The sequence below is a fragment of the Erinaceus europaeus genome, chromosome 3 (assembly GCF_950295315.1).
Source record: "Erinaceus europaeus chromosome 3, mEriEur2.1, whole genome shotgun sequence".
Lineage (NCBI taxonomy): Eukaryota > Metazoa > Chordata > Mammalia > Eulipotyphla > Erinaceidae > Erinaceus > Erinaceus europaeus.
Genome location: NC_080164.1, coordinates 27,712,363 through 27,731,183, shown reverse-complemented (window position 1 = coordinate 27,731,183; position 18,821 = coordinate 27,712,363). Strand labels below are relative to the sequence as shown.

The 18,821-nt window shown below is 42.1% G+C and overlaps 1 protein-coding gene across 8 annotated transcripts in view; it reads left to right on the top strand.

The window, feature by feature from the left end:
• The window catches only part of MAP4K3 (mitogen-activated protein kinase kinase kinase kinase 3), a 115,228-nt gene that overhangs the window by 79,470 nt on the left and 16,937 nt on the right, over positions 1-18,821 (top strand). For all 8 annotated transcript variants that reach the window (XR_009548902.1, XM_060186920.1, XM_016187220.2 and 5 more), the window contains 10 exons: positions 3,654-3,692; positions 3,896-3,949; positions 7,713-7,755; positions 11,022-11,187; positions 12,169-12,281; positions 13,105-13,146; positions 15,005-15,089; positions 16,338-16,417; positions 17,829-17,889; positions 17,971-18,088. Coding sequence is in view for 7 of the 8 variants with exons in the window: in XM_060186920.1 (XP_060042903.1) it covers positions 3,654-3,692; positions 3,896-3,949; positions 7,713-7,755; positions 11,022-11,187; positions 12,169-12,281; positions 13,105-13,146; positions 15,005-15,089; positions 16,338-16,417; positions 17,829-17,889; positions 17,971-18,088 (801 nt within the window). In the remaining variant the exon portion in view is untranslated. The remainder of the gene's footprint in view (positions 1-3,653; positions 3,693-3,895; positions 3,950-7,712; positions 7,756-11,021; positions 11,188-12,168; positions 12,282-13,104; positions 13,147-15,004; positions 15,090-16,337; positions 16,418-17,828; positions 17,890-17,970; positions 18,089-18,821) is intronic.

Here is an 18,821-nt window from a genome sequence, read left to right as displayed (position 1 = left end):
AGTCCTTCTGAATCCTAGATGTACCCAGGGCTGAATGAATGAGAAAAATACCTGTTTTCTCTAGTAAATATAAGGGCCACAGTAAGTGCCTGCTTACAGAGTGAATGGGGAAAAAAAACACTGAAAGCATCTACCAGATTTAGAGTTGAGTAAATCCCCATAGCCCTGATAGCATTTGCTCAATAAATAGTTATTGTTACAAGAACCAGGGAATATGAGTAAGTAAATTTGCTCTGTGATCATAACGGAACAAAGTTTTGTGGGGTTTTTTTTTTTTCTTTTTCTGCTTTAGTTTGTTTTCAGATTTAATGAGAACAGTGTTTACAGATTGTGGTTAAGCCATTTAGACAGTTTGGGAAGATTTCAGTCACCAGCACTAGGAATTCTTTAGCTGCCATTGTGAATTACTGCTCTCAGCAGCTGACCTATGATAATCTGCTAGATGTTGGACACTGCTGTTGACTTCTCTCCATATCAGTTATTCCATGGTATCATTCATCTCTGTTTGAGTATTGTTCCATTTTGAACCTCTTCAGTCAAATTTGCCAATCACTAGATCAACTGACATGCTCAGTGTGAGGCATTGTTTTTGTCTTATCTGTCCCTTACTTTTTCATACTTCCACACTAGAAGAATCCAGTAGACAAGGTAGATAGCATAATGCTCATGCAAACAGATTCTCATGCCTGAGGCTCCAGAGTCCCAGTTTTAATCCCCCACAGTGCACCACCATAAGCTATATTTGAGCAGAGTTCTGGGGGGGGGGGAGGGTGGAGTCCAGTAGACAAGTGAGCAATAGCATTGTTTACAGCACCCGGCCTCAGCATTTTCTCCAGAGCGCTCAAAATGCAGTACTTTTGATAAACAAGCCTTTTAGAGAACTGAGCCACATTTCATTTTCCCTTTTGTCAGCCCTAGAAAGCAAAAACCCAATGGACACCCAGTGACCGAACTCAGGGCGTCAGCTTACAAGTCCTATGCTCTAGGGCTGTGCCACCTCCTGGGTCACCATTGGGGTTTTAACTGTCCACATTTGCTATTAGAAATTTAAACTGGAAACTTTTCAAAATATTGTTTTATGAAAAGTAATAATTCATTATATATGAATATAAGTAACTTGTGTGTGTTAATACTGTGGCCACTTCCCTATGGGCCTCCCTCACCACACCAGCTGACTCATCCTTAAGACCTAGAAGCAGCAAATAATTGCAGTTAGAGGTTTTATATGTGGCAATGAAATGCAACAAACTTTTTGCTGAGGCCCACTGATAACAAACAATTGAAATGAAGAACAGTGTGTTTTTAAATTTTTTTATTTAGTTGATTTACTTTGGATAGAGACAGAAATTGAAAGAGAAGGGAGAGATAGTAAGGGAGAGAGGAAGAGACACCTGCAGGCCCCCAAGGTTGTGTTTTTCCAAATCAAGATCATGTTAGTTGGAAATGCAGCATTGTTTAGTACATCCTTGCTAGTCTCCTTGCTCTCCACTGAAGATAGCTGTTGGGACAGCAAGTTCTGAGTCTGCTGAAACCTATGGGCAGCGGCATCCTATAGCTGAGACTCAGTGTTCAGTGCTCAGTGAGAAAATAGTCATAAAAAAATGATTAAATAAAAATACTTTTCGTGTTAGGAAGCAGTGTTAACCTTGCAGGCCCAGACAGGAGACTAGAGGGAAAATCACATTGACATTGGATGCTTGTCCATACTTTGAGACTAGTCAGCCATAATAATGAAAACAGGGCTGGGGAGACAACATAATCATCATGCTAAAAGATTTTAAGGCCCCGAGACTGCCAAGTCCCCAGTTCAGTCCCTAGCACCACTGTAAACCAGAGCTGAGCTGTACTCTGGTAAAAAGAAAGAAAGAAAGAGAGAGAGAGAGAAAGAAAGAAAGAAAGAAAGAAAGAAAGAAAGAAAGAAAGAAAGAAAGAAAGAATAAAAACCATTGAGCACTCAACTGTATTCTAAATTACCCTCCTAAGCATGTTACATTTATTATTTCAGCATGTCTTCAGATAAACACTTTTTTTTGTTTTGTTCCCCCCCCCCCTTCCTCCAGACAAATACTTTTGCACAAAGCACTATTATAATTCCCATTTTAGATCTGGAAACTGAAGAAGCATAGGGACGTGACCTACTATGTGATGGCAGAAGCAGGACTCAGAGTCTTGGCTCTCATCCCTGTGACTGTTTTGAGTCTGCTGCCCCAAGGCAGAAAAGCACCTACCTGCCTTCTAGAAGTACACAGGAAGAACTTTCAAATAATACATTTCTCTGAGGTGCCTCAGTTTTCATATCTGTATGATAGGATTCACAGTTTCCCCATTATCATTTACCTCTCCAGACTCACAACCTTGTTACTTTTTGAAGACTTAAATATTAAACTGGCCTGATAAAAACATATGATGGCTAAAATCTTCTCATTGCTTATACCCTACACCTTTCAGTTGCTCTGGTCTTGTGTTTTGATCACTCCAAGGGCACTTTTCCCCAGTACTCTACATATATGATATGAAGGCATTTCTTTTTTTTTTATTTTCTTTTTTTTAATATTTATTTATTTATGAAATAGATGAAATGGCCTTTTGTTGCCCTTGTTGTTTTATTGTTGTAGTTATTATTGTTGTTGATAGGACAGAGAGAAATGGAGGGGGGAAGACAGAGAGAGAGAGTGAAAGATAGACACCTGAGGGCCTGCTTCACGGCTTATGAAGCGACTCCCCTGCAGGTGGGAAGCCATAGGCTTGAACTAGGATCCTTACACCGGTCCTTGCGCTTTACGCCACCTTGCACTACCACCCTACTCCCTTCCTTACATTTTTTAAGGAGAGTGGAGTTTCTGCTGAATTGCTGTTTTCCCCAGTCATCTGTCACCAACCTAGCAGCTCACTACCATCCCCCCACCCCCATCCCAGTAAGAAAGCTATTGATTTTTCACACCTGAAAAGCTGAGCCTAAGCTGGCAGTGTGAGGACTCAGGGACTTCCTGTGTCCCAGCATTCCCTTTGTGACCCTAAACCTCAGAGCTCAGTCATTTGTTCCTGTGCTCTGATGTGACATGGTCCCCCAGAGTGATGATGTGTCTGCCAGCCAGCTGTGGAGGTGGGGACCGAGGTAAGGAGTGTGTCCTGTGGAAGCAGAGTGCTGCTACATTCATGTCTGCGCTCTGCATGCCCGCTTCTCAGAGTAGCCCGGCCTGGGAGCATGGTGTCCCTACACTATCACCTCCTGAAGGGAAGAGAAAGAACACGTGGTTTCTAGTGTCAGACCAAATGTCAACCCCGGACACCTCCATGACTGCCGTTACTGTGTTGTTGGTCCATTTGTGACTTTCCATGGTGATCTGTCTACTGTTTGAATTGGTATTTTTTTAGTAAGCAGTAGGATGTATTTTGTTCATCTTAAGTACAAAGAGACTTTGTCAACAGAAGATAGAGATGCTAGTTAAAATTGGAGAGATAGCATAATGGTTGTGCAGAAGACTTTCATGCCAGAGCTCCGAGGAGTAACAGTAAAATCACTTGTATAGAGATGATGACTGTAGCAAATTTTTTAGTAAGTAGCAAAAAGCAATTTTCTGGGTATTGTGAAAGTGATAAAAATCTGGGCTTGGTATTTCTTTTCTTACTTATTCATTTATTTTCCTTTTAAGGAGTCTTCTGAAATCTGTCGAGGAAGAGTTGCATCAGCGGTAATTCTCATTTTTAGTTACACCTAAGCTGCTTTGATTATTTTGATGACTCTTTTCCCTTTCTCTGTCATGTCATCTGGGCTCTCTGAGGGTGTAGAAGTGACTGCCTTGCAGTGGCAGGCAAGCCCACATTTCCTCTGTGTCCACGGGAGCTCCTCGGTTGAGTCCACTGACTGAAATGGCCTTCCGCTTCCTTTTTCCAGAGGGCATGTGGCACACCTGGAGGATGAGGAAGGGGATGATGAAGACTCGAAGCAGTAAGTTCTGTTTCTGTTTGGAAGAAGGAAAGGCTGTCATCTGGCCTGGTTTCATAAATCTGGCGGGTTCCTATGGATGGTAGTGGCTGTGTCATTAATCACACAGGATCACGAGGGAGGCCACAGTGCTTTCTTGTTTTCTTTGCCTTAGGCCTCCTCAGGGGAAGGCTGCAGGCTGAGGGGCTTAAAGGGCAGCTTTCTACTCCCAGCCTGGAGGCTGCAAGGTCCAGGCTTAAGGTGTCACTTCAGTTCCAGTGGGGCTGTTGGCTGACTCAGGCCTTTACCCAACTGCCTTGCATGTGTCTCTTGTGGCTCTTCCTGGACTGGCGTTTGTATGTATGTGCACGCACGCACACACACACACACACAGCTCTCTCCTGTAAAACCAACTCCCACTGGGTCAGTATCCCGCCCTCTGACCTCACACAGCCTTTCAGAGCTCCTAAAAGCCCCTCCCTCTTCAAATATGAATGGGTCTCAGCATACAGACTTGAGGGACATGATTCAGTTCATAGCCCTGCTTGATATTAAAAACCTCTGAACAAACCATCAAAGGATATATAGCTCCTGTAGCCTAATGTCATAAACCAGTCATAACATGTAGTGGTTAGAACAATTGCTCCAAGTGCATGAAGCCTAAATGACTAATTAATATTCTTCCCATTTGTCTCAAATATCTTGGAAACAGATGTTGTTTTTACAAGGAGGTGTGTTCACATATGCAGGCTTTGACATTCAGTACCTTTCATTTGGTTTGTGTTTGCAAGAAAGAGCACTGGGGAGACAGCTCAGCTGGTGGGGCATGGGATTTCCAGGCCTGAGGCTCCTAATTCCATCCCTATCACTACGTGGTGATGGTGGTGGGGTGCTCTAGCATCTCCTGTCCTGTCATGAAACTAGTTTCTACCTCATATAAAATAAATATCTTTTATTAAAAAATAGCAAGCATCATGAAGCCCTAATTCAAGACCCAGTATCACTTGGGAGCACCATCAATTCCTGGGGGAGCTCCGTGGATGGTGCGGGATGCTTTAAATAAATGAAAAAAAAATGGGCCTGGGGGTTGCTCAGCTATGCTGTGCATGCATGAGACCTTAAGCTCGTTCTCTGGCCCTCTGTACAGAGTGAGAGGGAGAGAGTGAGGAGGAGGCAGAGAGAGGCAGCTGGTTCTGTGGCAAAGTGCGGGGCCATTGACTGGCAGCTAGAACACAGGCCTCTCTCCCTCCCGCCCCACTCTCAGACCTTGGATCAGAGCACTTCATCTCTCTAGACCTCAATTACCTCATCTGAGAAGTTTAATTATTTTACTTTTAACACTCTGATCCTGCGTTCTGGTGAATCTTAGCTTCAGGACAGATCACTTCTGCCTGTAATTTCAGAGAATACACAGAAAACATTTCATGAGCTTCATCAAAGCTATTTCAGATTTAATAGTAAAAAAAAAAAAGTGAAGCTTACAATGTGACACATGTTGGTGCTGTATCATGCTGTTTTTCCTCAATCAGGTGATGCTAACTATAATAATTACCTTTTGGTTGATATAAACTGTAATTATAATATCTTTCCCAGTATGAATTACAAGATAGTATTTGAAACCAAGAGGCATATCTACTCAGTTACTTCTGATTAATGGTCCATTCACTGTAAAATCTAAAACCATAAAACTAGAAGAAAACAGAGCTACTTGACACCAGTCTTGATGATGATCCTTTAAATCTGACTCCAAAAGCAAAGGTCAGCAGGTGGGACTGTGTGAGACTCAAGCTTCTACATAGGAAAGGAAGCCTAAGTAGACTGAGAAGGGTTTAAAGTCCAGGAGATATAGAAAATTCATATACTTCAACAACAGACAGACAAACATACCAATTAAAAATTGGGCTAAAGTTCTAAATAGACACACAGAGGTCCAGCAGGTGTATGGGAGGATGCTCACAGCGCTAATATCAGGAAATGGTGATCTGAGCCTCAGGGATGTATAATTGCATACTCAGTTGAAAGCATCATGTCCAGGGTCAAGCCCTAGGCCCCACCTGCAGGGGGGGAAGCAGTGCTGCATGTCTCTCTCTCTTCCCCCTACACACATTCTTCCCCCTCCCTGCTCTACCATCCCCTTCCCTCTCAATTTCTCTGTCTCCAAAAAGAAATAAATAATAATATATTTAAAAGACAAGAAATAACAAATATTGGCAAGGATATGGAGAAAGGGGAAACCCTTATGCCCTGTTAGTGGGGTTCGAAGTCAGTGCAGTCCCTGTGAGAAACATTGTGTAGTGCCCTCCAAAATCAAAAATGGAATTTCCGTATGCTCCAACAAGTCTCCCTCTGATATATATCTGTGTTCTTTTCTTTAATTAGAGCATTCTGTTCAGCCCTGGTGGTGCCTGGGAATGAACTTGGAACCTTGGCGTCTCAGGCATGAGTCTTTTGCATAATCACCAAACTTCCCCCCCCCTCCGTTCTGGGTATTTATCTGAAGAAATGGAAGACACTAATTTGAAAAGATATACACACTCCTGTGTTCATTGCGGCATTATTACATACATGAAAATAACCCATGTCTGTTATTGGATGAATAGATTTGGAAAAAAAGATGCACAGTCTACACACACACGTTGTATATACTTAACAGCAAAATATTATTCAGCCATAAAAAACAAGCCTTGCAGTTTGGAACAGCATAGATGCCTGTGTGCCCTAACTGGCAGGTGCCGGGATAGCCTGAGGGTGCTTCTTCCCGAGCTAGTGCTCTCTGGGTTGGAGAGAACTCAACTGGAGCCGATCTAGGTTGCTGCGTGGGAGAGGGATCAGGAACTCGTGCCGCACTAACTTCGCAGGAGATACACTCTGGAACTCTCGGAGCCGGAAAGCAATTTCCAAGTGTCTTTAATCAGAAGAGCAGCTGTTTTTATACTCTCCAAGTAGGGTGGAAACAGGATGTGACATAGAGAGGGTGGAGCAAAAAGTGACTGGTGGAAGATCAGGGTGTGACAAGGAGAGGATCAGGGTGTAACAAGGAGAGGGGGTGGAGCAGGTGAGAATTCTACCACTAAACCACCAATGCCCTGGAGGGAGTGTGGTGCTTTATGTAAATGTAAAAGTGATTTATGTAAATAGACCAAAGCTTTGAATGAGATCAAATCAATCCCTCTATAGGCATATGGTTAAGCAGAAGCCAGGGGGAACTGGCATACTACCCAACAGGCAGGGTGTTCAGTCAAATAGATCAGAGAAAGATGAAAACCTTATGATTTTGCTTATATGTGGAATCTCGGAAAAAACGAACCACAGATACAGAGAAGAGATTGGTGGTTGCCATCAGCCATCATCTGGGGGCAAGTTGAATGGATGAAGGGGGTCAGTAGGTACAGGCTTCTAAGGTAGGAGTTAGTTGTGGGGAGTAGTGTGCTTGGCAAGTACAGTGCTAACAGCCTCTCGCTTATTTGGAAGTCGGTAAGATGGCAGATCTTATGAGTTCTCACTGCCATGTATAAAGCATGCACCTGTGTCTAGCTGCAGATGGTGACTGGACTTGTGGTCACTTGGCCATTTATACAGTATGAGAACCATCATGCTACACACCTGAAACTAACGCCGGGCCACTTCCAACGCAAAGAATCCTTCAACATAATGTCCACGTTCCGCTCAATATCTGGGAAAACTTGATCTTCAAGAGGAGCTTGTTTATGGACATCTTTCTTCAGTGTGTTAGTCATGATTCATTTGTCAAATGAAGAGGACTAACTCTAAACTTTTGTGTTTTCAGCTCAACCATGAAAGCAAAAGTGCCACCTCCTTTGCCACCAAAGGTAGATATTTATTTTTTCATTTCTCTTCCTCCCTCCCTCCCTCCCTCCCCGCCCGTGTGTGTGTGTGTGTGTGTGTGTGTGTGTGTGTGTGTGTGTGTGTGTAAGAGATCTGCCACTTTCTTTTGCATTTTGCATTTGTGATTAATAGTGGGTTACAAGGTTGTAAGATTACAGTGTACAGTTTTGAACCACACCCACCTCCAGAGCTTTGTGTCCCCATCCTTCTACCTCCAAAAGATAACCACCAGAGATCTGCTTATCAAAATAAAAGATGAAAAACAGCTACCAGATGGTTTCAGTCATATGTGGAATCTATAAAATTGATACACATGAATGACAAAAAAACCTGGGAGATTGTCTAAGACTTTGTGAGATCTGCCTCTTTATTGATGTGCTAGTGGCTTCTCTGTTGCTTATTCTCACTTTGGGATCCACAAAGAAAAGTCACGAAGTAAGTAACTGTAGTATAAGTAGATGTTTATGATTCTTTTTTTTTTTTTTACAGCAAGTATTTCTTATTTGTAGATTTTATTTGATAGGATAGAGAAATTGAGAGAAGGAAGGATAAGAGGGAGAGAGATACCTGTAGCACTGCTTCACCACTCATGAAGCTCCCCCACCCCCCCGTTGGTCCTTGAGCATGGTAGCTTGTGCACTCAGCCAGGTACACCACCAACCAGACCCAATTATTATCTTTTTTTAAAATTTTGTATTGTTGATTCAATATTGGTTTACAAAATTATAAAAAAACAGCAGGGTATAATTCCCTACCTTTCCTACCACCAGAGTTCTGTGTCCCTTCCTTCCATTGGAAACTAGTAGTTCTTCCAAGATAGGGGTTGATTATTGTTTCTATTTTTTTATATTTGTTTTATTATCTTTATTTTTTGGATAGAGACAACGAAATCGAGAAGGAAGAGGGTGATAGAGAGGGAGAGAGTCAGAGAGACATTTGAGCACTGCTTCACCACTCATGAAGCTTTCTCCCTGCAGGTGGGGCCTGGGGCTCAAACCCAGATCCTTGAGTATTGTAATATGTGTACTCACCACCTGGCCCCTTATTTCTATAACTGTCTTCATTTATATACTTAAATATATTTGCCCATTTTTTTCTATAATCCTGCCTTCTCTTCCTTTCTAAGTCACACTTACTACTTCTGCTAACCCTTTTTTTTCCTCTTCTCTCTCTGAGAGCCCTCTGGTTATCTTGCCCTAACATTTATCCCTCTGGGAGTATGGACCAAAATTCTTTATGGGGTCTGGTTTCTGTAATTGCTTCTGTGCAATTACATGGGCATTGGCAGGTCAATCCATACCCCCAGCCTGTCTCTATCTTTCCCTAGTGGATTATCTTTTTTAATTACCCAACTTGTCATTGTTTATTCTAAATAGTAAGTTATAGAAATGGGTATGCTGGGATCTCAACTGGTGAATAAATAAATAAGATAAATGAATAGTAGGTGATGGTAATATAAATACTTTTTAAAGTTCATATAGCAAGTTGACATGATAAAATGAACTGATGTAAGGTGTGAAGTCAGGTGCAAATGAGTTGTCACCTGACCAGTCTTGACATCCAATAGATCACTGTATTTTGTTTTCATGTCATACTATCGAGAAAGACGACATCCAGTCAATAAATAATACTATGCCTACTTGTTTCATCTGAACAACAGATACATAGAGACCTGAATTTCAAAGACATAGTGCTAGCAGTGTTCTGATAAAGGATGCACATGAATTTATAACCCCCTGCCACAAACCCCAACCTGCTGCAGTAACTGTGATCAATGTATTTGATTTCTCCCCCCAGTCTGAGAGAGGAAGCACTATCATACAAGACAATGGGGTGTATAGAAAAGACCATTTGGATTAGCCCTGAAAAGGAGCTGAACTTCGATAAACATAAATGTTTAAAAGAAAAAGAAGGGGGAGTCGAGCAGTAGCACAGCAGTTTAAGCGCATGTGGTGCAAAGCACAAGGACCGGCATAAGTCCCGGTTCGAGCCCCTGGCTCCCCACCTGCAGGGGAGTCACTTCACAAGTAGTAAAGCAGATCTGTAGGTGTCTTTCTTTCTCCATCTCTGTCTTCCCCTCCTCTCTCCATTTCTCTCTGTCCTGTCCAACAACAATGACATCAAGAACAACAATAATAACTACAACAATAAAACAACAAGGGCAACAAAAAGGAAAATAAATATTTTTTTAAAAATTTTAAAAAGGGGAGTCAGGCGGTAGCGCAGCAGGCTAAGCGCACGTGGTGCAAAGCGCAAGGATGGGCATAAGGATCCCAGTTCAAGCCCCCGGCTCCCCACCTGCAGGGGAGTCGCTTCACAAGCGGTGAAGCAGGTCTGCAGGTGTCTATCTTTCTCTCCCCCTCTCTGTCTTCCCCTCCTCTTTCCATTTCATTTTTTCTATCCAGCAACAATGACATCAATAACAATAATAATAACTACAATAATACAACAAGGGTGACAAAAGGGAATAAATAAAATATTTTTTAAAAAATTTAAAAAAGGAAAAAAAAAGAAAAGAGGCTTGGTGGGACAGGATGGTAATGCACCTGGTTGAGCGTACATGTTATAATGCTCAAGGACCCAGGTTCAAATCCCCAGTCCCCACCTGCAGCAGGAAAGCTTTGCAAATGGTGAAGCAGTGTTGCAGGTCTCTCTCTGTCACCCTCTTCCCTCTCAATTTCTGGCTGTCTCTATCTAATAAATAAATAAAGATAGCCCCCCCAAAAAAATAAGAGGCTTGGGCCATAGAGATAGCTCACCTGGAAGGGCACCTGCTTTGCCATGTGCATGACCCAGGTTCTAGCCCCCAGGACACCAGAGGGGGATAAATATTTTTATAGCAAAAAGATGTTATGCACTAGGGAAAGCTTTTGATGCTGTGGAATCTTTCAGAAAAAGTTGGCTCAGAATAGTGAGGTCTCAGCAGCAAGAACTAGGTAGATACAGACAGACAGACAGATAGACTCACTTCAGTTGTAGATCAGAATGACCAGAATCTATTTGGCAAGTCTTAAGTGGAAAGACTTGTAAATAATTAATAGAAACAGAGGCCCAACCCCATTTTTCTTCACAGCAGCAAAATCTATGTATATTTCTAGGGTATATATGAAGATCATCTGACTTAGATAGTTGTATAGTCCCGAACCACAGTTGGGAAGCACCTCTTGAAAACCTCTGTCATATAATGTTATTTATTTCAAGGAAATGATGCCATGCTATGTCACTAGTCTCCTTTTCCTTGTCATTTCAGCCCAAGTCCATATTCATACCACAAGAAACCCATTCTACTGAGGATGACAATCAGGGGACCATCAAGAGGTGCCCCACGTCAGAGAGCCCAGCCAAACCATCCCAGGTCCCCCCTCGCCCACCACCTCCCCGGCTGCCTCCCCAGAAGCCCATCACCATCACTTTAGGTAATGGAGTGGAGGGGCATGGAGGGCCTCTTTCTGTGAGGGACTGATTGAAACTCTGCAGGGGAGGGGAGAAGGAAGCAGGCACCCAGGGATACCGTCTGCCTTTGGCTTCATGGTAGGAAGTGTTTTATTGGCAGGACAAATGACCTGTGACTCAGGCTGGGACAATGACCCCTTGCTTTGTATTCCGTACCCAGGCATGCCGTTGCTCTCCCCTCTGCCCTGCGCGCGCACACACGCACATACACACACCAGCTTTTGAAGAACTGCATACCCAATTTACTTTATCTTTAAAAGAAACAAAAGATGTTCAAGTCTAACAAGCCAAGAGGTGTATTTATTTCAGGATTTTTTTTTTAAAATATGATTGTCACTGCTAAGTAATCAGCCATATTATATATAAGGTGCTGTTTTAATAATGTTAAGTTTCATGGATATTATGCAAAAGAAGCAATTTGAAGTTTCTTGATTAGCACACTATAAATGCTACATTTCCTGAATTAGTTTTATGTCCAGTCTTTCTCACTTATCTTTTTTACATATTTATTTGTTTTACTAATGAAAAAGCAAAGAGGGGGGTGAGGGGAGAGAGAGAGAGAGAACCAGAGCATCACTCTGGCACATGCATTGCCAAGGACTGATTCAGGATCTCATCCTTGAAAATCCAACAGCTTATCTACTGTACCACTTTTATCTTGATAATACAAATCAGTGTCAGAATTAGAAATAAGTAGAATATATTTATATTTGTTCAGTTCATTTCAATCATTTAATCAAAATATTTAGCACTGAGGAATTCATATATACAAACACATATATAATTTCCTTCTCTCATAGTAAATATTCTGATTGAGTAATCCCAAACTGAGGCTAAAACTCTTTCAGACTTCATATAATTTCCTTTCCTTCTTGATAATATTTTAACTAGAGGCTTTCATAAAAATTAACTCTTTCAATATACTTAAACCTGTTTTATTGAAGGAAATGGAGTGAACTCCTTCCAGTTAAATGGCGAAAGAGATGGTTCATTATATCAGCAACAGAATGAACACAGAGACACAAACCCATCAAGGAAAGAAAAAAAAGATGTACCAGTAGGTATTTATATCCATAAACTCTGTTTTGTTTCCTTTTTCACTGTAATGTTAGTTTTACACTTACATTATTGAAACTAGCAAGTGCATATCTATAATTAGCCTATTTGTATTTTGGTGTGATAAAATGATGGGTAGTTTATTTAAATATTGAAAGGTCATTTTGCTCTAGTAAATTTGAATGGTGGCTTTCTATTGGCCAAATTATTTAGTCCGAGTTGTTATCTAGTGCTTTCTAAAATGTGACCCTATGCGTGGATCTATAAATATGAATATTGACTGGCCCTACCCCTTATCAGCATTAGAACAAAATGATGCTACTTGAGGATCACTGTCACTGCTCAGATAAATGTTTCTGGGGGTCAGTTACTAGGAATAAGTGAGCTATAGAGGGTTACAAGAAACCTCAACCTCATAACTCTTTTCTATTTATTTACTTATTTCCTTTTGTTGCCCTTGTTTTATTGTTGTAATTATTGTTGTTGGATAGGACAGAGAGAAATGGAGAGAGGAGGGGAAGACAGGGAGAGGGAGAGAAAGAGAGACACCTGCAGACCTGCTTCACCGCCTGTGAAGCGACTCACCTGCAGGTGGGGAGCTGGGGCCTCAAACCGGGATCCTCACGCCGGTCCTTGCGTTTTTGTGCCACTTGCACTTAAACCCACTGCACTACCTCTGGACTCCCAACCTCGTAACTCTTATTCTTGTTTTACAAAAAAGGGGGAGATTTGTGCTCATTATTTTACCATACTTGTGCAAAATCCAATCCTGTTGTAGCTAACAGCAGCACAGGATGTATAATCATGCCTATCTTCTTTTCTAGAAGCCTATCAGCAATGGTCTACCCCCCACGCCCAAAGTGCATGTAAGTATAACAACCCACTAGGCTAAGCTTTTAAACCCAACACAACAAGAGTTGCTTAAACTCATGGTTATACTGTGTGATCTGATGAGTTAGGTAGATCCTTTTCATTGGTTAGAGAGTCTCCAAAAAGTAAGTGAATAAAACAAACAACAAATTTTAAAGAAGACTCCATTCTAGAAAAGAAAACAACCATTATACTGCTAATTTAACATCAATTGACTATAGCTAAAATATAGCTGAAAAATAGCTTTTCAAAATAAAGAATATCTACTTTAAAAGTTCTCTCTTCCAAAAAGTATTAGTGTCTCATTGGCCGCTATCTTTGACAAATTGTGGAAAAGACACATGGATACAATTGAAAATACAAAATGCAGGTGTGAAAATAATAAGGGCCACAAAAGGGAAAATAAATAAGTAAAAAAAAAGAAGAAGAAGAAGAAGAAAAAAAAAAAGTTTAAAAAAATAATAATCCTGTAACAAAATGCAGGTGTGACACAGTGTTTGAGTATATTTTCAGTTATCCCAAAAATAGTTTTAGCCAGAAGGAGCACCCAGCTCAGAAGTTAATTTTCTCCCTTTTGTGAGTAAAACTGAGACCCAGAGTCTCCTGTCACAAAGAGCCCCGAACCCACACAGTTGCCATTGAGACAGACTAGGTCATCCTTGGCTTTTTCTGTCTGTTTGACCACACTGTCCTTAGGATTAAATCAGAAGGACTCAGCATGACTTCAGGCCAGTGCAGGTGGCCCTATTCTGAATACTATTTAAATAATTATACTTCAACATCCGAAATGTTCTAAATTTTAAGTGTGAAGGCCCCCTAGTCACGCAGACATCAAGCTGGATACCAGATTGAAGATCATGCAGCTGATAGACAAGAACTGGCTCTGGTGGGGTTTCAGGTGGGACCCATTCTGCAAACTGGCCTAGATTTGGGCTGGCTGAGCAGTACCTCAGCACATAGCCTCTGCCAGGGGTTTCCACAGGCAGCCGGCATGCTAGGCTCAGCAGTAATGTCCAGCTTCTGCTTTTGTGACCCACCATCTCCCTCCCCCTATGGTGCTGTGGACCCACTTGGTGCTTCTGCGCTGAGTCCTCAGAATGCTGGCTGGCCATCTTCTCTAATCAAGGAGATGTGAAGACACTGACAATGGATGTTTGGATGACTGACTTTGTGTCGATATTCTTAGTTCTTCACAGTCAGCCTGTGCTGCGCCCTTCTTCTCAGTGTCTTTTCCATCTTTGTGATGGAACATTCCTGCTACAAAGGATACAGTGCTGTTCTCCTGCCTAACCTGTGGGCATCCCTCCACCCTGAGTTGCTGGGTGTGCCAACCTGAAAAAGTAATTCTAAAATCAGCACTTACTCATCTAAAGTCAGCATAAAATGGAATGACTGAAATTTCATCGTGAGGGAGTTATTACTTGATAAGTGTTAATAACAAAGTAAAGTTGTTTATGAATCTCACCTAGGAAAATAATCAGTTCACCCAATTTGTTAAGAGTAAGGCCTGCATGTCATGAGATTAAAATGTGTGTCTGAAATTAAGGTCCTCCTCTTTCACCTTGTAACGTTGAATTCAGTGGCTAATACCATTTCTGGGTTCATGGGACTAAAAAAGAAAGCGGTTGCCTGTGGCAGTCCCGATTTCCTCTTACTAGGGCACTGAAGTGCTGCTTCTGTGGACAGGTCTTTGTGTCGGGCTGGTTGCTATTACAAGCTTTATTTGAGAAGATAAGAACTAAAATGACTTTCTCTGGAGTAAAATTTTGCCCTGGTTGGTGGTCATTTGTGCCTGGAACCCTTCTGGTCACCTGGAAGAGCAGTGATGTGATGCCTTTCTGTTCTGTTTCCCAGATGGGTGCATGCTTTTCAAAGGTCTTCAATGGCTGCCCCTTGAAAATTCACTGTGCAACATCCTGGATAAACCCAGATACAAGAGGTAATGTTCTATCTTTACCTGTTGTCTTTCTACATGGCTTAAAGGCTGGGACCGTGAAAGTACTCTGTTTTATTCGTGTTGTGAAGATGTTGCTTAAAAAAAAAAAAAAAAAAGTGCTATGATTAAAACAGTTTTTGTTTTAAAGTAAGTATGTGTGCTACTATCTGTTTGGGGGGACACATAATAGTGATCAAGTCCTTATTCTCTAGGCCACCTGATGAAGTTCCTTCTGTTCCTGTAGTCATCCCTTTTCTTTGCTGTGTAAACAGAGCCACTGCTAAAGGGATTTCACTGAGTAGGGTCTGGGGTCTGGTGACTGTTGGAGAGGTCTCAGATAAAAGTGACAGTGGTGGGGGGGGGGGGGTCAGGCCTTAGCACAGTAGGTTAAGCGCACATGGCGTAAGGATCCTGGTTGGAAATTGCCCCAGGCATTCCCTAGTCCTAGAAGACTGACCCCGGCCCTCCTCCCCCCACACTGTGTTTTCCCAAATTACCATCTCAGCACTTGAATTTCATGGGGTTAAGAGAACAGCATGCCAAGAGTTCTGGCTTCACAGGCCCATCCTGTCTAACCAGAATGGATACCATAGATCCACAGCCTAGTTCATTTGTTTGTTTTTCACTAATGAGCATTAGAGAGAGCCAGAGCATCACTCTGGCATAGGCAACACAGTGCCGGTGATCAGACTCGGGACTTCATCGTAGACCTGTGCTCAGCCCACTGAGCCACCTTCCTAAATGTGCACATCCAGGTGTTTTTATTTTGGTGTTTATAAATATTGGGATGTATACCAGCTGTTCGCCTGCATTCTGTCTATCAGGTGCTTATGATCATCTGTAAAAGCAGATTTGCCACCATCCGTGGCATGTATATACACACACACCCCATGAGTGAGTTCTTGTATGCCAGCCTTCAAACCGTCTGTCACATAGAGGCTTTCTTAAGGCTGGGGAGACAGCTCAGTTTGAATGTCGGAGGCCCCAGAGAGCACGGGCTCAATCACGGTACCTACCACCTAGTATTACTAAGTAAATAGTTTTAAAAGCTTAACTGTTTTTGAAGTTGCTAGTCACAAATAAGTCAGTTCATTAAGTTAGATTGACCACTTACTTGCATTAAAATAAAAGTAGATGCTTATAAATCTAATTTTTCACCTGTTATACATGCCAACTTAATTTTAGACTGTACAATACTTTTTTGAAGTACTTTACATATATATAGCCCGGTGGACCTCTTCCTTGTTTCAGATCAGTACTTGATATTTGGTGCCGAGGAAGGGATTTACACTTTGAACCTGAATGAGCTTCATGAAACATCAATGGAACAGGTGTGTGATTTTTATACTCTCTTTCTTCAGTGTTAAAGTTTTTATACAGTCAACAAGAAATAAGTTTCAATTCTTTGAGTTACTGCCTGAAATGATGATGGATGGAAGGACGCCCGATAGACAAGAAGAAGATAGACTGGAGGTGGGAAGCAGGGTGTGCAGTGTGGCTGGAGCAGGGGAGGTGTGCGAGAACCCCAACATCCTGTGTTCAGAGATGCTTGTTTGTAGTCCATGGAGGAGATAAGACTGAGGCCCACATGTCAGGCCACAGTGAAGAGGACAGAGGCAGGATGTGTGGTGTGGAATTGGATGGGGAAATATTTGTGATTCTAACCATGAAATGGTGGAAGCTTTTGGCCTTTAAGTGCCCAGAGACCGATCACTTGAATCAGGCTACAGAGTGATGGTGATGGTGGTGGTGGCACTGGGACCAGCTGGTTCCCATGTGATGCTGTGTCATGCCAGGCACTGTGATTACCTCAATGTTCTCTTCACATTCACCTTGTCAGCAGCTCTCTAATACAGTTCTATTAATTTCAGAGAAATGTGGGTTACAGAAAGGGTTAGTCACTTGCAGAGACCCCAGCTTTATTAAAAGAGATAGACATCAAAAATCTATAAAAATGGTAGTGTTCTGTTAAATGTGGTTAGGAATAAAATCTGGGGGTGGGGAGGGGCACTGGGTGGGGACACACCTGGTTAAGTGCACAACATTACAGTGCATAAGGGCCTGGGTTCAAGCCCCTGGTCCCCACCCGCAGGGGGGAAGCTTCATGAATGGTGAAGAGTAGTGCTGCAGGTGTCTCTCTGTCTCCTTCACCCCCTCTATGTCCCCTTTCCCTCTAAAATTACTCTCTGTCCTGTCAAATAAAATAAATGAATAAAGTTAAAAAAAACAGAAGTAAAGCCCAGGGCCAGGCAGTGGCGCATCTGGTTGAACACACCTGTTACCATGCTCCATGCTCAAGGACCTGCAGGGGGAAGCTTCATAAGCTGTGAAGCAGGTCTGCAGGAGTCTCTCTCTCTCTCTCTCTCTCTCTCTCTCTCTCTCTGCCTCCCCCTCCCCTTCTCATTTTCTCTTTGTCCTATTCAATAAAGATAGGAAGAAGGAAAGAAAGAAAAATGTAGCCACTGGGAGCAAGTGGATGCATAGTGCCAGCACCAAGCCCCAGGGATAACCCTGGTAGCAATTAAAAACAAATAAATAAAACCCAGGTGATACCCAGCACTTAACAGAACTTTGCAGAAATACATCTTCATTGTCTGTCTGTTCATAGATGAAAGGAATTTGTATCTTGTCCATGAACTTCATATGTGCTTATATTAAATAAGTTGGTATATATGTCTTCATACTGTTACTGCCTATTATGTTTTGTAAAATGAGCTTTTTTGTTTTGTTTTGTTTTTTTAGCTATTCCCCCGAAGGTGTACATGGTTATATGTAATGAACAATTGCTTATTATCAATATCTGGTAAGTTGGTAAGTTTTGTAGTACTTTGCAACTCTTTCCTGATTAGTTTGTATATATGTATTTTTTTTCTTTCCTCTACAGGTAAAGCATCTCAGCTTTATTCCCATAATTTACCAGGACTTTTTGATTATGCAAGACAAATGCAAAAGTTACCTGTTTCTATCCCAGCACACAAACTGCCTGATAGAATACTCCCAAGGTAACTGAGCATTTAATTATGTTTCCATTCTTAGAGATAGTAAGGTGATACTTCACTCTGATAATCAGTTATACTACAGAAATTGAAAAACCACTCAAGCTTTGTGAGTAGAAACCACATGTAATGAAAACATTTCAAGACAGACTATATTTTGAGGGTCCGAGCAAGTATTCTAGGACCTGGGTTCAAGCCCCTGGTCCTGCCTGCCTGCAGATGTGTGGCAGCAGCACTGGATGAGGAGAGGCTGTGGGACCACTGCCCTTCCTGTTAGCAGTTCCTGTGCAGAAGCATTTTATCTCTAAAACTTCACCTTTATCTCCAGGCTGTCACTTCAAGGAAGATGCAGTGTGTCCCTCCCACTTCATCACTCTCAGTGTCTAGAAACCATTACTGGGAAAATCTGTTCCTGATATTCTCCTTTATTGGCAAGAAATCTAAAACCCTTTTTATCTTGGTAACATCAGCAGACTCCTGACTCACACTGAAAGGTGCCAGCGGTGGCTGCCACTTCTAGCAGCTCACCTTGTAGACTCAGAACATATTTCAGTTAACCTGGTTATGCCTAAAGGTGTAATGAGAAGTAGATCTGTCTTCTGAGTCAACTCCCCATGAACACTGTAGTCAAACAGACTAGCCAGTAGGTTAGAACTTTCTCTCTCTGGTAATTGCTGGCTCTGTGGCCTGGGGGATATTTCCAAGTCCCTAAATTGTGACCAAGCTCATGCTTCATTGG